At 45.1% G+C, this 14,798-nt stretch overlaps 1 protein-coding gene across 4 annotated transcripts in view; it reads right to left on the bottom strand.

Annotated features, from left to right (window-relative positions):
* Positions 1 to 14,798, bottom strand: part of LOC119380289 (serine/threonine-protein kinase 31-like) — a 304,021-nt gene that overhangs the window by 60,986 nt on the left and 228,237 nt on the right. For 3 of the 4 annotated variants that reach the window (XM_049417828.1, XM_049417833.1, XM_049417834.1), the window contains exon 22: positions 835 to 948. In XM_049417828.1, the coding sequence (XP_049273785.1) occupies positions 835 to 948 (114 nt within the window). Of the gene's footprint in view, positions 1 to 834; positions 949 to 12,529; positions 12,638 to 14,798 lie in introns of all 4 variants that reach the window. The other variant, XM_049417831.1, reaches the window with a different exon arrangement.

Genomic DNA, 14,798 nt, shown 5'->3' with positions numbered 1-14,798 from the left:
CGTTCCGTCTGCTCTGCACGGTGCCATTAAACATAGCAAAATTAGTTTCCAGTGAAACTCATTGTTCTTATGTTGCTCATTAAAGTTGAAAGTTGGGCGAGTAGGTAACAAATCATCTTAATGTGTGAAGCAGCATACAGAAACGACACACAAAAGAAACAATTGGACTATCAAACTGTCAACTTTACTGAACTTTAATAGCGGTGGTCCTGTCCAATCATTTCTTCTTTTTGTGTCTTGTTTCTGTGCGCTGCTCAACATACTATGTTTCTATATTGCGATTATGCTGATTTGTTTTTGCGGTCTGCACAGATCCTGCTTCCCATATATTGCAATTGAATTGCCATAAACAGTGACTGTGAGTCACTGTTGCGTTTGTAATCCTTACTTCGTTCCGTATGAAAGCGCAGTTTGATCTCATCCCAATAATACACCAACCAGCCCAGTACAGCACACTACTGCAATACCCGACTGTCAGGACATGTTCCAAGTCACAGCATAAAAGTCAATGCGACAAGAGCTTTTTGGCTTTACAGTCCTGTGTTATTACTGGAAAATGAGCACATACAATAGTTTAACAAGTCCACCTTTCTGCTTGAAGTTAGAGGCTAGCTCCATGTCTGAAATACTATCACTAACTGTGCGGCACAAGAAATGCAAGTATTTTCAGATCTTTCACAACGTGACTGTCCCTTACAAAGTTCACGGCTAAATACAGGCACATCTTGGCTGTAATGACTTGGGAATAACTCTTGCTGTTTATTTGACAAGCCGTATAATTGAAATAATTGCGGAATTTTCTTCATTTTGTTGAGCACACAGCTGTCTGTTTACCTTGGAGACAAAAACAGCCCTTATGCGGAGCAGGTGAGTGCAACAGGTATAGCTGTACTGGGTAATCTTCATGAGGAGCACATCCAGGTCCTCGTGTGCATCTACTGAATACTCCTGCAAAAAAAAAGAGGGTTGCAAGCATTGAGTGCAATATCAATACAATGACAGAAACTACATCTGATCAAACACGGGAGATCCCCTATTATATGCCCCATTCCAAGCTTGAAAGAGTATTATACTAAAATAGATAAAAGACTTTACAGATCATTAACGAAGCTACTGCAGTTTCCTGTTCATGCTTACATGCAAAACCCAAAACAAAATGCTAATCATGTACACAGACGCCCAAAGAAAACCGGACTGCCTTCCAATTTGTAAGTGTTGTGAACATTTGGCTGTAATTTCATTCGGATCAAGTCCAAAACTTCTGTGACTTATCAGGCCAAAGAACTAATTAACAGTTTATGAGGTTTTATGTGCCAAAACCACTGAGACACTGAGGCAGATTATGAGGCATGCCGTAAAGGGGGAGGTCCGAATTAACTTTGCGGGGCTGCTTGCATCCACTGAGAAGTTGTTTTCACTCCATGCCGCTCGCGGGTCCTCAAGACTGGCTTCTCCGCGGGACACGAGCAAAGTTGAGGTCGGCATAGATGCCGCCATGCGAGAGATGGCACTTTGTTCCCATGGGGCTACGAGGAATCTCTCTCTCTTGGTCCTTGGAGCTGGTCACGGACGATCGACTCACTTGCACAATGAGGAGGTCCGTGGGGGAATTCTGCGTATCGTCATCATGGACTCCCCCCCCCCCTGGTGAGTCGAACATAGTCTACGCAGCATTGTGTGTGTGCTACATTGGTTGTAAAATTCGGCAAGCGGGCTCACTACATAAATACACTGGCATGTTATGATTTTTATAAATTCAGCCGGTGGTTCATTCTAATAGACAGGGCGTGCAAACACGGACACAAAAAAGAAGTCAAGCCACCACAAACGCCGGCTTTTGTGGTGTCTTGACTTCTTTCTTGTGTTCGTGTTTGTACGCCCTGTCTTTTGATGATGATGATGATCATCATCATCAAATGTTATATTTCATGGCGCAAGGGCCATTTGATGGCCAAAGAGCGCCAGATCATGGGACAAAAGATGTGAATAACGATTGTGGTAAATGGCTGTATAGGGGCCTTAAAATGCCGCATGCTAAAAGCAGGCAAAACATATAAGTGAAGCTGTGCGAATAGCAAAATTTTGGGTGCGAAGCGAATTCGAATATTGAAGTGTGAGTGCGAATCGAATCGAATATTTTTCGAATATTTCTCGAATATTTTTCTAATACTTCAAACCAAAATTGCAGAAAAAAAAGTTGGAGAGGATTCCTAAGCATATTCTTATGTGATAGCAACATGAAAGGGTTTCTTTTCGCTAGGTTGATGAAGCGCTGGCGGGGTGGTGTTTCATAGCTGTCTTATCAAGAATGAGGCAATGTAGAGGCCGAATTCTATTTATGTACATGATATGGTGCAACCAAAGTGTTGCCGACAACACTTTACACGTGATAGGCAAAGATGCCATTTCCTCAGCCTCTCCTCCTCTTTCAACTTCTGTGGAAGCCCAACTGATGTGGCGGACAAGGGTGTGCTCCCTTCAAGTCCGGAGTTCCAAATCTGCCTCGTAGACGTCGATATATAAGAACATCTGAAATTTTGGATGCTAAAAAGCTTCCGCTTCCGATTTTTCGGACTTCCTGCTCAAATTTCAGGTCCAAAACAGCATTAATTGAGCCCCCACCTCTGCCACATTCATCTCCATGTTAGAACCAGTGTTTTCTTAAGTGAGTACATTTGCGACCGTAGCAGGGCTTGAAAGGCAGCTTTGCCGCAATACCGGGATGTGATGAGGTGAAGCATATTGAAAATCTAGGGACCACTTTCAATCGGACGTTGTCTCTTGGCAAAGTTCAACCGTAACGGAGCTTGAAAGGCAGCTTTGCCGCAATACCGGGGTGTGACGAGGTGAAGCATATTGAAAATCTAGGGACCACTTTCAATCGGACGTTGACCGTCTCTTGGCAAAGTTCGACCGTAACGAAGCTTCAAAGGCAGCTTTGCCGCAATACGAGAGTGTAATGAGGTGAAGCATATTGACAATCTGAAGGGGTCATTTTCAATGGGACGTTGACTGTATTTGTTTTTGGGAACTTCGAATAGTAAAATTCCAGTGCGAATTGAATTGAACAGCAAACACTATTAGAAAAATATTCGAGATTTCGAATATTCGCACACCCCTACATATAAGTATTAAAATCATGAGAGTGACGTGAAATCTGTGCAGCGAGGATCAATGTCAAGTGGTCGTGATAAAACTATGGAGAGATGGCATCAGCACGAATACCTCGTCGACGGCTCTTGAGTCCAAAGACCGTGAGGCAGGTGCTTTCTTTAATGTAGTTACTGCAGCAGCGACCTCTGTTCAGAGGTCGTGCTATGGATCACCTCCGAATATGGAGTGAAAACTATGCACATCTTTTAAAAACGCAAGCAATGATCATGTTTTAAAAGCTTGATAGCGTCTAATTGATTACACTGGACGAGGATGTGAAGCACGATAAGTGGTTTTCCACACCTCTCACACCTGGGTGGATCACCACTTGACAGAAGGTATGCATGTGTGCTGTGTGTGTGTGTGTGTGTGTGTGTCCTATTTGTAGCCTGCTAAGTGTTACTTGTGTGTGGCGTGATCTGGATACTGGTGGCCAATTTTCAAGATTTGGCTTGATAACATGTCGTTTATTTTGTGTTTGCCTGTTCCACAAGCACTGCCAATAAGCCCCGAGCTTATTTTAGGAATGGTTTCAGGTCAAGTGCAGGGACAGCTACGGATGTATTGGCGGCAGTGTTGCCGTGGGCGGATGCAGCTAGTTGGTCCGCCCTGTCTTCCAGAATGAATTTTTACCAACTAGCTCAGCTCCCTGTTATTTTCAGCTGGTGGGATTGCTATGTAGAAGGTGTAAAGAAATGTTGTTTTGTTGGTTTGCATTATAGCACGTACTGGGTCTTTTGTTTTTTAAAGGGACCGACAACTGGCCAGAACGTGTCATAAGATCCTGGTAGAAATGAAAAGACCGTGAAATATAGTGACAGATTCCAATATCCTTTTTGCACTGAAAGTAGGATTTAGTATTTAAATCGTGTTTAAAAGTAACAATGAGCAGGTATGTCGTGCATCCTAGTGGAAGAGCCTTGAAGCTTAATTACGAAATTGATCACTTTGCTGTACGTAGTCACGTAGTCTGATGCTGTCATGCACGCCATAATTAGTCCTCAAAATTAGCGTATGTATATTACTATCCATCCCCGCTCTACTCTGTGCTGCTTACGAGGTAAAAGAAGTTGCACGGTGAAAAGCGGTGCTGCCTTCATGGCGACTAGTGGAACACGCTGAGCTGCAGTGCATACGGGTGGAGTGCACGCATGCGCAGTGAACCACCACGCTCGAACACGAACCGCTCTCGCTCTCAACGTTAGCAGCATGTGTTGTCACATGTGTATACGACTTCATATTCACCGCAGATAGAAAAATTCTGATCACAAATGTTTCACGGCGTTTTCCACATTACTATACCGTGATTAGACACTCGGACCGGTAAGCCTTCCGTTGCGCTATAGAAAATACGTACCATAAAAATTGGTTGGCGGTCCCTTTAAACGATCATACTTGTACTCGTAATTACATGTCGCGTGCAAGCCAGAATAATTAACGAACAAAATGAGCTGTGTCCCGTGACAGCTAGTGCTAATGGCCCCTTATAAATTTTAGTATGCTTTTCCGCATGGCAACAGTGTACTGCAGCAAAAGTAGCTCAAAAAACGTTCTGCATGCAATAGAACAAGGCCAAGAAATTTTAAAACCACTGTTCTTTTTTTCTTTTCTTTCACAGTGGGGTTAGGGTTAGGGTGTGGGCTTCTGGATTGGGTTGGTTGATGGTGCCCAAACTGCAGCTGGCCAAGGCGGCCTCCATATCTTGCTAAAATTAGTGCAACTGAGAACATTTTGAGGCTGGTCAGGCTTTTTGGTGCAGCATGGTGCAAAAATAAAGAATTGTATCAAATTGGCACAATTGGCACAGCCGTTTTTCAAAGTACTGCTTCCCTACAGCACTGTTTCGTTGGTGTTGTCAGGATGATGCATGCCCACATAAGGGAGATGGAAGAATAAAGAAATGGTTTCAAGGTTTTAAAAAAGCAAAACTGTATTAATAGGAAGAGCTACATATTATTCTCGAGGCTGTTTTCGTGAGCCGTCCGTCTCCTTACGTCAAACCCAAATGAGTCATCGGGCACCTTGCCTTCTGCACGACTCCTCAGATGGGATGAACATTGGTCTGACGAGTATCGCACAAGCGAAGGCTGCACACACAGATTTCGTGGTATACATGGGTTGATTGTGCCGCCATTTCAGCGGCACGGCACACCGGCGGCGCAAACAGAAGCTCACCGAACGGTGCCAGCACAAATAATCGCACATGGGTTGGCCGTATTCCCGCTATGACGGCCGGATCGCATGCAGCTTCCAGACTCTACACGGCAGTGTCCGAGTATCAAGCGCTTTCGCGGAAAGCATCGCATTACAAAGCAAGCAGCAGTGGCCAGCAAAACAAGTACAACAAGAAGTATTCTTGTGTGCATTTCCAGTGGAGGTGCAATGTTGCGAGATAACAGAAGGTGCTGGTGTAGCACCCGCTGAAGGTGGCTTTGTGGAGTACTTATGTCACGAGTCTTTGAGAGGCGGGTGATATGAATTGAGCTAGCAGTATGCGGACCACTAAAACGTGATGTTTAGGCTTGTGCGAATAGTAAATTTCAGGTTCGAAGCGAATTCGAAGCAATTAGTGATTTGGTCGAATAATTTCAAATTGAATTCAAATAGTATATACCCCATATTATAAATAAAAATGAGCATATTTGTCATGACCCAACTAACCTACACAATATTTTTTAAAAATGAAACAAGGCATGCGCAAATGTCATTCTTTTTGGTTCAAAAAGAAGTGGAAGCAAATTTGAATAGTAGCTGAATTTGATAAAGTTGTTTACTATTACTCAGTAGAATGCAAGTGATAACCTGCAAAATACCTTACGTTTTATACATTTTAAAATTTATTATAATAAGAGCATATAAGCCAGTATAACGAACTTCTAAGCTTAAAAAATTATGAATCGATGTGAGGGTAATTTGTTCATTTAACCATGAAGTGAGGCTTCACGGCAGTGCAGATTTCCCCTGGAAATGTGTATTCACGGTACAGCACCCATGTACAGCAGCGAAACCACCTTTACAAGATTTAAATGCTGTTTATGTCTAATCATTCATTTCGAATACTTCGAAATTTAGAATAATTTAAATTCGTTTCTAAGCGAATTCGAATACTGTAATATTCGTTCGAATATTTTAACTGCTCGAATATTCTCACAAGCCTAGTGATGTTCTTTCAAACTAAGTATTTCTTTGGCACGAAACAATCACTACGAGGTTTCCGGAATGGTACTTCGAAAGTCCAAGCTGAGTTCCATTTTGCCTTTAGTGTCCCTTCAAGGCTACATACAATGAAGCCAAGAAAAGCACAGGGGACGTTATTTGTAACGTTTAATTGAAGTGAAGTAAATGCGAGGTAATGGGAAATAAAAGTGGATAAAAAAAATTACTTGCTGCCGGTGAGAATAGAACCTACCACCACCTTCCGTGTAACACACATGGTGCACTACCATTGGGCCACGGCGGCGGCGTTTTACTTGGCCGCCTTCTAGGACTATTTATGCGTGTAACCCAAGCACTGTTAGCCAGTGGCACTCAGCAGAGCGTCAACACCATCAGGTTTTATGGCTTTATGTAGCATATGAGGGTTTGTTGGTTAGCTGCCTTGTTTTAAAAGTTCTTACTAAATGAGTGTGTTCCACATGTATTGCTTGGGCCAGGATTTGAACTACAACTCGCAGGGTTACCTACAGTATTTACATGATTGTAAGTAGAATCGAATGTAGGTTGAACCCCCCCCCCCCGCCTTGTATAAAGGGGGGGGGGGGAAGAAGAAAAGAAAACGCATATGTATTTTTTAATGGAAATGTATCTCTACATGAATGTCGATGCCCAGGCCCTACTGGTCTTAGAGTGTGTCCTTGGTGTTCCCCTTATTGAAGCAAAGACACAAGCTTCTTCCGTGACCATTTTGCAGGTCAGCAGAGACCTATTGTGCAGTTTGGTCATGTGTGCTGCAAGCTCTGTAAAACATCATGACTTCAGCCTGCTAAAACCTCAGCAATTGACGCCCCATGTGAAAATTTGGTAGCACTGTAATTGTCAATGCTGCAACACCCGTTGAGAAACTCCAAACTTGTGTCCAGCAACACAGTTGGTTTTTTCAACACTAAGAACGTCAGCCCTTTCGAATGCTGCTGTCAATGAGCGCTGAAAGTGTTTTGGCCCGGAACACCCACAACGATGAAGCAAGGTGATCAAGCACAATAGTAGCACACAGCTCGGCCCAAGCACCAGTGAACCTATGCATGGCTGCCTCGCCAATGCTTGCTTTGGCTGGCAGCTCCGGCAGGCGCTGGGACAGCAGCAAGTGCACAGAGCGAGGGATTGGAGGGTGTTACAAGGACAGGAGGGAAGCAGATTTTAGTTCCCGCTTGCTTGCTTTCGTGCCACCGACACGGTGGAGATTCCGAGGCTGAACGCAGCAATCAAAAAGGAGGAGAAGAACCAACCAAAGTGTCAAAAAGAGAAGCTACACCCTGGAACAAATTGTTCCTGAGCTGTCTGTGCCATTAGAAGTGCCTCTGCTGAGTGGAACAGTGGCTCTTCCACCAACAATCTGTACTCTAAAAATTTCGCACACAGCCCTTATGGGATCATTTATGGAAGCATCGAGTTTCTAATCAACAGTGGCACTCCTGGCGGCAAACAGCGGTTTAGTAAAATATGAAACAATAATAATAATAACAAAAAAAGCTGTAATTTTTTTATTTTTCGAAACAAGCGCATGCAATAATGATATGCTACAGGCAGAGCCAGAAAGCACATAATGTTGCAACTAAGCCGCAGCGTCTCTGTTGTCTCGTTTGTCTCTTCGTTACTGGCAGTACAAGTTTAGGCTTCGATTGCAAATTGCCTCCCCCCCCTCCAACTTCAGATTTAAATGTCAATAAAATAGGTCGACCTGCAAATGTGTAAATACATTAAGCAAAAGTACCCAAGAAAGTAGACAAGGGAACATCCTCCACCACAGCACAATGGCAGTGCGTCGCACATGTAATGAAGTGCATTCGTACCAAACCAGCGGCAAGCTGTCTTACCTGCACTTTCATTTTATTTTATTCAACAATTAGATTTTAATTAGTAACTACAAATAATGTTTTCTATGCTTTCTTTGGCATCATTATCTGTTGTATTCATATGGATGTGAAAGCACTGCTTATACTGGCCACCACAGTAAATTAGACCTGCTTCTTTTCGATAGTTTTCGTACCATAAAGTCACTGTGAAAAGGACTTTATGGACATGGCATCGGGCAGTAAAAGTGGTCATTGGTTCTCAAGGTTAACAAATGCACTACACGACTGCATGGTTGATCTATTTTATTTAATCTTGAAATCCAAAGCTGGGGGGTCGACTGAAGAGAAATCAGGGATGTTGTGGTATGGTACGCTTGCGTTCCAGCTCTACCATATAGCATATAATTATTCTGCCTGCTTGTTTTTAAAGGGACACTAAAGGCAAATAACAATTTATGTCAGAGTGAAAGCCCAATATATGACAACTTCTAAAATGGCAATATTATCAACAGCAGTGCCCTACCTACCGAGAAATTAAGCTAAATGTATCACATGATGAGCGCCACGAGTGGGACATTTTCGAAGTGATCCCGATGACGTATGGAAGTCGGCCTACAATAAATCACTAGTAATCAAACTAGCAGCAGTAAAAAAAGAACATTCCGAGCATCAAAAGATGTAATAAAATGCTGTTTGTTCGTTCCGCTTGATTCATGGAAAACAAAACCTCCATGGCGTTGCCATGGGGAACGGCGCGCGTGGTTCAATGGTTCCGTTTTCGCCAAACTGCGCCTCGCCCGTCTCAGTGGTAGTTTCGGGATCGCGTACTGCCGTGCGTGTTTTGCGCGCTCGTGAAAGTCGCTCTGACAGAAAGTTCGACAAAATGCCGCACGCGTGTGATATTGCCGGATGCCCGAATGGTGCACAACGCCAGTGCTGCAGCAAGGAAACCGGTGTGTCTTTTCACTGGGTGCCGCGGAATGAACCCTTACGCTCGAAGTGACTTAGTGTCATGCCATTGTGCCAGTGTGCTAAACAGTCAAAACCTCTGCGTGTGTGCTCGCTGCACTTTCGTACTGAGGATTACGAGGCCAACCGCAACTTGGTGAAGGCTTTGAATGTGCCCATCCGAGCAAGTCTTTGCCGCAGCGCCGTTGTTGCTACTGTGGGTCCCGCTACTTCCGCTCGGCTGCTACTAGTGTCGACGGCCGCGCAGTAAAAGCGGGCAACGTTGGGCATGGCAGCAGTGACGTATGAAAGTCGTATTTTCAGGCGGGAGATTTGAAGCGCGCTAACGCAATGCGGACCACTAAAAACGTGATTTTATTTCAAAATAAGCATTTCCTTGGCACAAAAGCAGCACTACGAGCTTTCTGGACCGCTATTTCAACAATCAACGTCGACTTGATATTTGCCTTTAGTGTCCCTTTAAAAAAAGGAAAGTTTTTTCTTTCTTTTTCAACTTTTATTGAGCCACTGTTCACCGTCAGGAGTGCCGCTGCTGGTCGGAAGAGCGACTCTTTAATCAGCAATCAACACAACCGTAAAAGCTGTGCGTGCCATTTTTGAAGAGTCGATCGCTGATGGAAAAGCCGCCTGTTTCAACCTGCAGAGGCACTCCTCACAGTGCACGGCAGCTAAGCAAAGGTTTGTTCGGGGGGCACTGGCAGTTGATGGAAGAGGTTCTTTTTTGAGACGCTTTTTTTTTTCTGACGGCTGTGTCGCTTCGTTAGGCCTCAGAATTTCCACCGCGTGAGAGGCAGGGAAGCAAGCAGGCGGGAACAAAAATCTGCTCCTCTTCTCTCCCCTCTTTAAAACATCCTCAACCCCCTCATCTTTGACTGTATCCATGCACGTGCCAGAGAAGCTGGCCAAAGTTTCGTTATCTGCAATTATACAGAAGAGAGTGTTGGCTGGGCACCCATGCGTAGATTCACCAGCGCCCGGGCCAGCCTGCGTGCTACTTTTGTGCTTGATCATTGTGCTTCATTGTCATGAGTGTTTCAGGCCAAAAAACTATTGGCACTCGTTCATAGCAGTGTTCAAAAGGGACACCATTCTACATGCCAAAAAATACCAACTGTGCGGCGGCACGCAAGTGAACGGGAGGGCGGCAGTGGCAACTGCAGTGTGAACAGATCTTTATTGTGCTTTAAGTTGGCTCGAACACTATGTGCATCAGAACCAGAGACATGTCTACACCAGACAGCATTGCAACATCAAGTGATTTATTCTGACACACCCATCCCAGTCCATGACACAGGCGCGCCACCAGACAGCTGGCAGAACACAAGTTGCACCACAACAATTTTCACGTGTGATGCCAAGCACCGAGGTTCTCACAGACTGAAGTTGAGAGGCTTACCAGAGCTTGAGATACACGAGACTGAACTACATGATCGGTCTCTACTGGTGACATGCGAAATGGTCATGCAAGAAGCCCATGTCTTCAGTTTGGAAATGGGAATACCGAGCATGCACATCAATGACAGCAGGGCCTGGACATCGAAGTTATAAAGAGGGCTTGCTTGACAATCAATAGTGAGCATAAATTTCCATTACGAATGTGCTCCAGTGTTCTTTTTATCTGCGATATAGCGGGGTCAATATACATTTGAGTCGACTTACAATCATGTAAATGTAGCATTTATTTTGTTAATTTTTTTTTATTTTTCAGGGAAGTCCAATTAGCTGGACATTTCTTGCAACCCACCTGATGCAGCAAAAATCAATTGGTGACTGTACCTTGCATAAAAGGTAGGATTTCGATGCAGCAGACTTCCGTTAATTTGACTATGGTTAATTCAATCCCAATCAAACGTCTCAGCAGACAACCCATAAATTTCATGGCCCTAACGTTATTTTCATACTAAAAATATTTTGGGAAAAAAATTTATATAAAATTAAGTTTTAGTATTTTACTTTCACAAGAAGTATTTTAAGCAAATGAAACAAACAATTTATTAAAATTTTACTATTTAACACACCCACAGAACAGCTCAGACCACTTATAACGTAACCGCTTACAGTGCAGTACCGGCTATAATGCGGTTTTTTCTGACTCCCGTTTACCCTCCCATAAAACTCCATGTATACGCACACCGCTTATTGTTCAGTCCCCCGAGATGAAAGACCGGTTATAATGCGGCTGCCGGAACATTCTCAGAGATGCGAGGGAACGAGCGTGCTTCTCAGCGGAGATGCGCCGGCGGGGGAGAGAGTGGCGACGGCGTTACGAAGGAGGAGGGGACGCGGAACAAACAAGGAGCGGGGGGGAGGGGGAAACCGACGGAGAAGCCTTTGCCCCCTTGACATGCACGCTTTGCACCGGCTGCTTGACATGCGCGCTCCGCTACGTACGGGCGCCCACGTTACCGCTATTTGTCTCCGTCGGGAAAATAGTTGCTTCGTCGTAGAGCGCAGATATCGCGCGTGCAACCTTGATTCCCCCGCAAGTAACAATGCTTTGAGATGCGATTGAGCTTTCGCCTTTGCCACCAAGAGGCGGACTTACAAGCTTCAGAGATTTTTTCAGGATAGTTGCCGCGGCTGTTCTCCCGACCGCGAACTGAAACTGCGTTTCACGCGTGATGCCCTCGGTATAGCTCGCGAGTGCGATCTCTTCTACGGCCGATCTCCGTGTTGCCTAGGGCAAGCTTTTCGTGGCGGCATGCCAATTTGCAACACGTACGCTAGGCCTAACGAGCGCTAGCTGCCATGTCGGCGGCCGCGGACTACAGAAGTTGCGGTTTGGTGCTGAGTCAATGAAACATTTTGCAGTTGTTGCATTTAGAAGGGGTGACTTACATCTTTGACGAAAACGCGGGCGTGCGTGTGAAACACTTGAGTGGTGGTTTGTCGTCGCCACCGTTTTCGACATGGCGCACGCGCAGTGTGCTACCGCGGTGACTTCCCGTGACGGCACATTTTTTCCGCGTTCGTTATGTTGGCACCGCAGATCCGCGGACGCTAACCGTTCAACATTTCCAAATGTAAGCAGATGCAAACTTACGTCCCAGTCGCATGCCTCGATAGTCGGAATCCCGCGCCTACCCGTTGGTCATGTTTTGCACACGTGCAACCTTTCAAAAATGTTGTTTTGGTTATAGTGCGGTACCGCTTGTAGTATTCGCGACTCCGGCGACTTACGTATAAGCGGTCTATGCTGTACTTAGAACTGAATAAAAGCTGGTGAACTTAGAACCTGTAAGATACTATACACAGTGGCTTATGTTTAATGAAATTTCCCTTCTATGCAGTCATAATCATATTGTTACCTAGCATGATGTAAGCAAAATGTCGAAGAAAATACACGCCAAAGCAATGCAGCCACATATAAAAAAGAAATAAATTTGAACACATACAGTGATTGTCATGTCCTCTGCGCAGAATGTTGTCTTAAGCTGTGGTCCATAGGCCTCGGTGTCGAAAGCTATGAGCTCCCACTGTGATTTGAGAAGGCCATTGTGCTTCTGAAATAAAATAGGAAGAACAACGCACATATAAGTCTGCCCACTCACAGTTTAATACTGCCATGACACTGGGTATTATATCTTTCTAAAAGTGCCACTGATTTATCACTTAACTGCACTATTCAAAAAGAAATATGCAAATGCACACTACCTTTGTTAAAGATTTCTTCTATTGTGCAAGAGCTCAAGCTTAGATGGAAAAGAAAATAAAGATCAGTGACGGCGTTCACCATTGGCAGTGCTATAGTCTGCTTGTCATGTAAATATAATGTTCACTCTTACCTAGTGCGGTTTATTTTACAACAAGTGTGCCAAAACCCGGGAGATCGAACTACGCAACTATACCCATTTTGTGATGCCATTTGGAAAGCTTATGGAGCCTGGCATTCTTGAGATATGTTGGACAGAAATATTGTGCCTCTACGGCCCTTTTAATGATTAAATCAAGATCAGCACCTTTGCAGAAGATTACACTGCCTAACGTCCGGGTGCTGTGCTTGAAACCAGGTTGGCAACGTTCCTTATCAAGACTCTCAAGGCATTTGAGCAGAATATGGACGTCACCTTCTGGACCGATTCCACAGTCACACTGCATTGGATATGAGTAGTGCCATCGCAATGGTAGTTGTTTCTTGACAATAGGGTGTCAGAAATTCAACGCAGCAGTGACAAAACTCAACGGCAACATCGTTCTGGGGCTGATAACCCCGCAGATGATCTTACACAGTGCACATCGTTACTAGTTATGGATCCAGAGGGGGAGCGGTAGAAGCAATCGCACCCCCCCCCCCCACTTCAGTGCCTCTCGTACACCTCTCACAGGTTTTTCTGATGGGTAGAGAAGTTGCGCCGGCCTGGTGCTCGGTGTTGTGGGAATTCCATTCTCAAGAAAGTGCCCCCTCCTTTTCTCCAACTTCTTTCACTCTCCCTTTCCTCCCGAGGTGTCCTCCTCGACCTCTTCTCTATCCAAGAATCTCATCTCCCCAACCCTTGCTTCCTCAGCACAAGGGGGTGGCAGCTTTTGCGCCGTAAGGGCAAGACGCTTTTGCACACATCGCTGAAATCTCTTAGCCAGAGAAGGTTGCGGGAGCGAAACACATTTTTTGCTATAGAACCTGCAGGATTGTCGCCATCGACTGGACAGGAACTCTTTGTTCAGGAAAGAGTGTTCTTCATGTCACCATTTTTTCCGGCACTTCCAGCGCAGCTTGTCGCTTGGCACAAAATTTACCCTGTGAGAACAAAGGTCAAAGCAGTGACCTTTGTACCTTACTGTAGAGTAAGTACAGAAATACTGTGCTTTTATCGTCGGCACGTAGCTTTTTTTAGGGGCGAAGCTCCTTAGGGTGTGGGTCGTTCCCTCCTCTGTAGTAGCAGTATGTAGCCCACCTCGCCCGATCGGCAACGGGCGAGGTGGATCGACAACGGGCGAGCGCCGATCGGCAACGGCGCAAGGACCCTGCCATACCAAGTTAAATCGCACTGAAAACATACTTTACGGGCGATATACTATAGTGAGCTTTCAACTTTTCGTCTTAATGTACATGATAAAGAAATTATTTCTATGAAAAACGCAAAGCACACCTTGAGCAAGATGTTTGGTTTTGGGACGCTAAAATGGGACCATGAGGCGATGCGAAGTCAGAGCACTTGCACGATCGCGTTCCGTTGGCTTTCGTTGGGCATGCTACCGACCTCGCGTCGTGGAACGCGAAGAGAAACGCTACACGCGTCGTGTCTTCCCTCTAGCCTTGCCGTTAATTCTCACAGGGTGAGCAGGGAACGCGGTCGCTCTTGGTGCGCTTTCTCTTTCGCTCTTGGCGCGCTTTCCTCTTTCACTCGGAGTCGCGCTCGCTCTTGGCACGCTTTCTCTTTCGCTCGGGAGCAGACACTTTCCCTGCATTCACCGATCACAAAGCAGTGATAATGAAGGGACCATGTAAACCAACAGTACAATAAAAGTTTGATGTTTAATATATACACGGTGTTTCGCACCCCTTATGTGATGTACTGGGCGAATTTCACGGAAGAGTTTCACGGCTTACCGATGATTCCCTGCGGAGCTTCGCCCCACTCATCATCATTCACCCCGTGGATATGCTGCGATTTTGATTTGATTAATCTGCAAGACCTCTAGTAGCCACATTGATCCCATCTTAAC

The sequence above is a fragment of the Rhipicephalus sanguineus genome, chromosome 1 (genome assembly GCF_013339695.2).
Source record: "Rhipicephalus sanguineus isolate Rsan-2018 chromosome 1, BIME_Rsan_1.4, whole genome shotgun sequence".
Taxonomy (NCBI): domain Eukaryota; kingdom Metazoa; phylum Arthropoda; class Arachnida; order Ixodida; family Ixodidae; genus Rhipicephalus; species Rhipicephalus sanguineus.
Note: the sequence above shows the minus strand (reverse complement) of the source record. Positions and strands in the feature narration are given on the sequence as shown.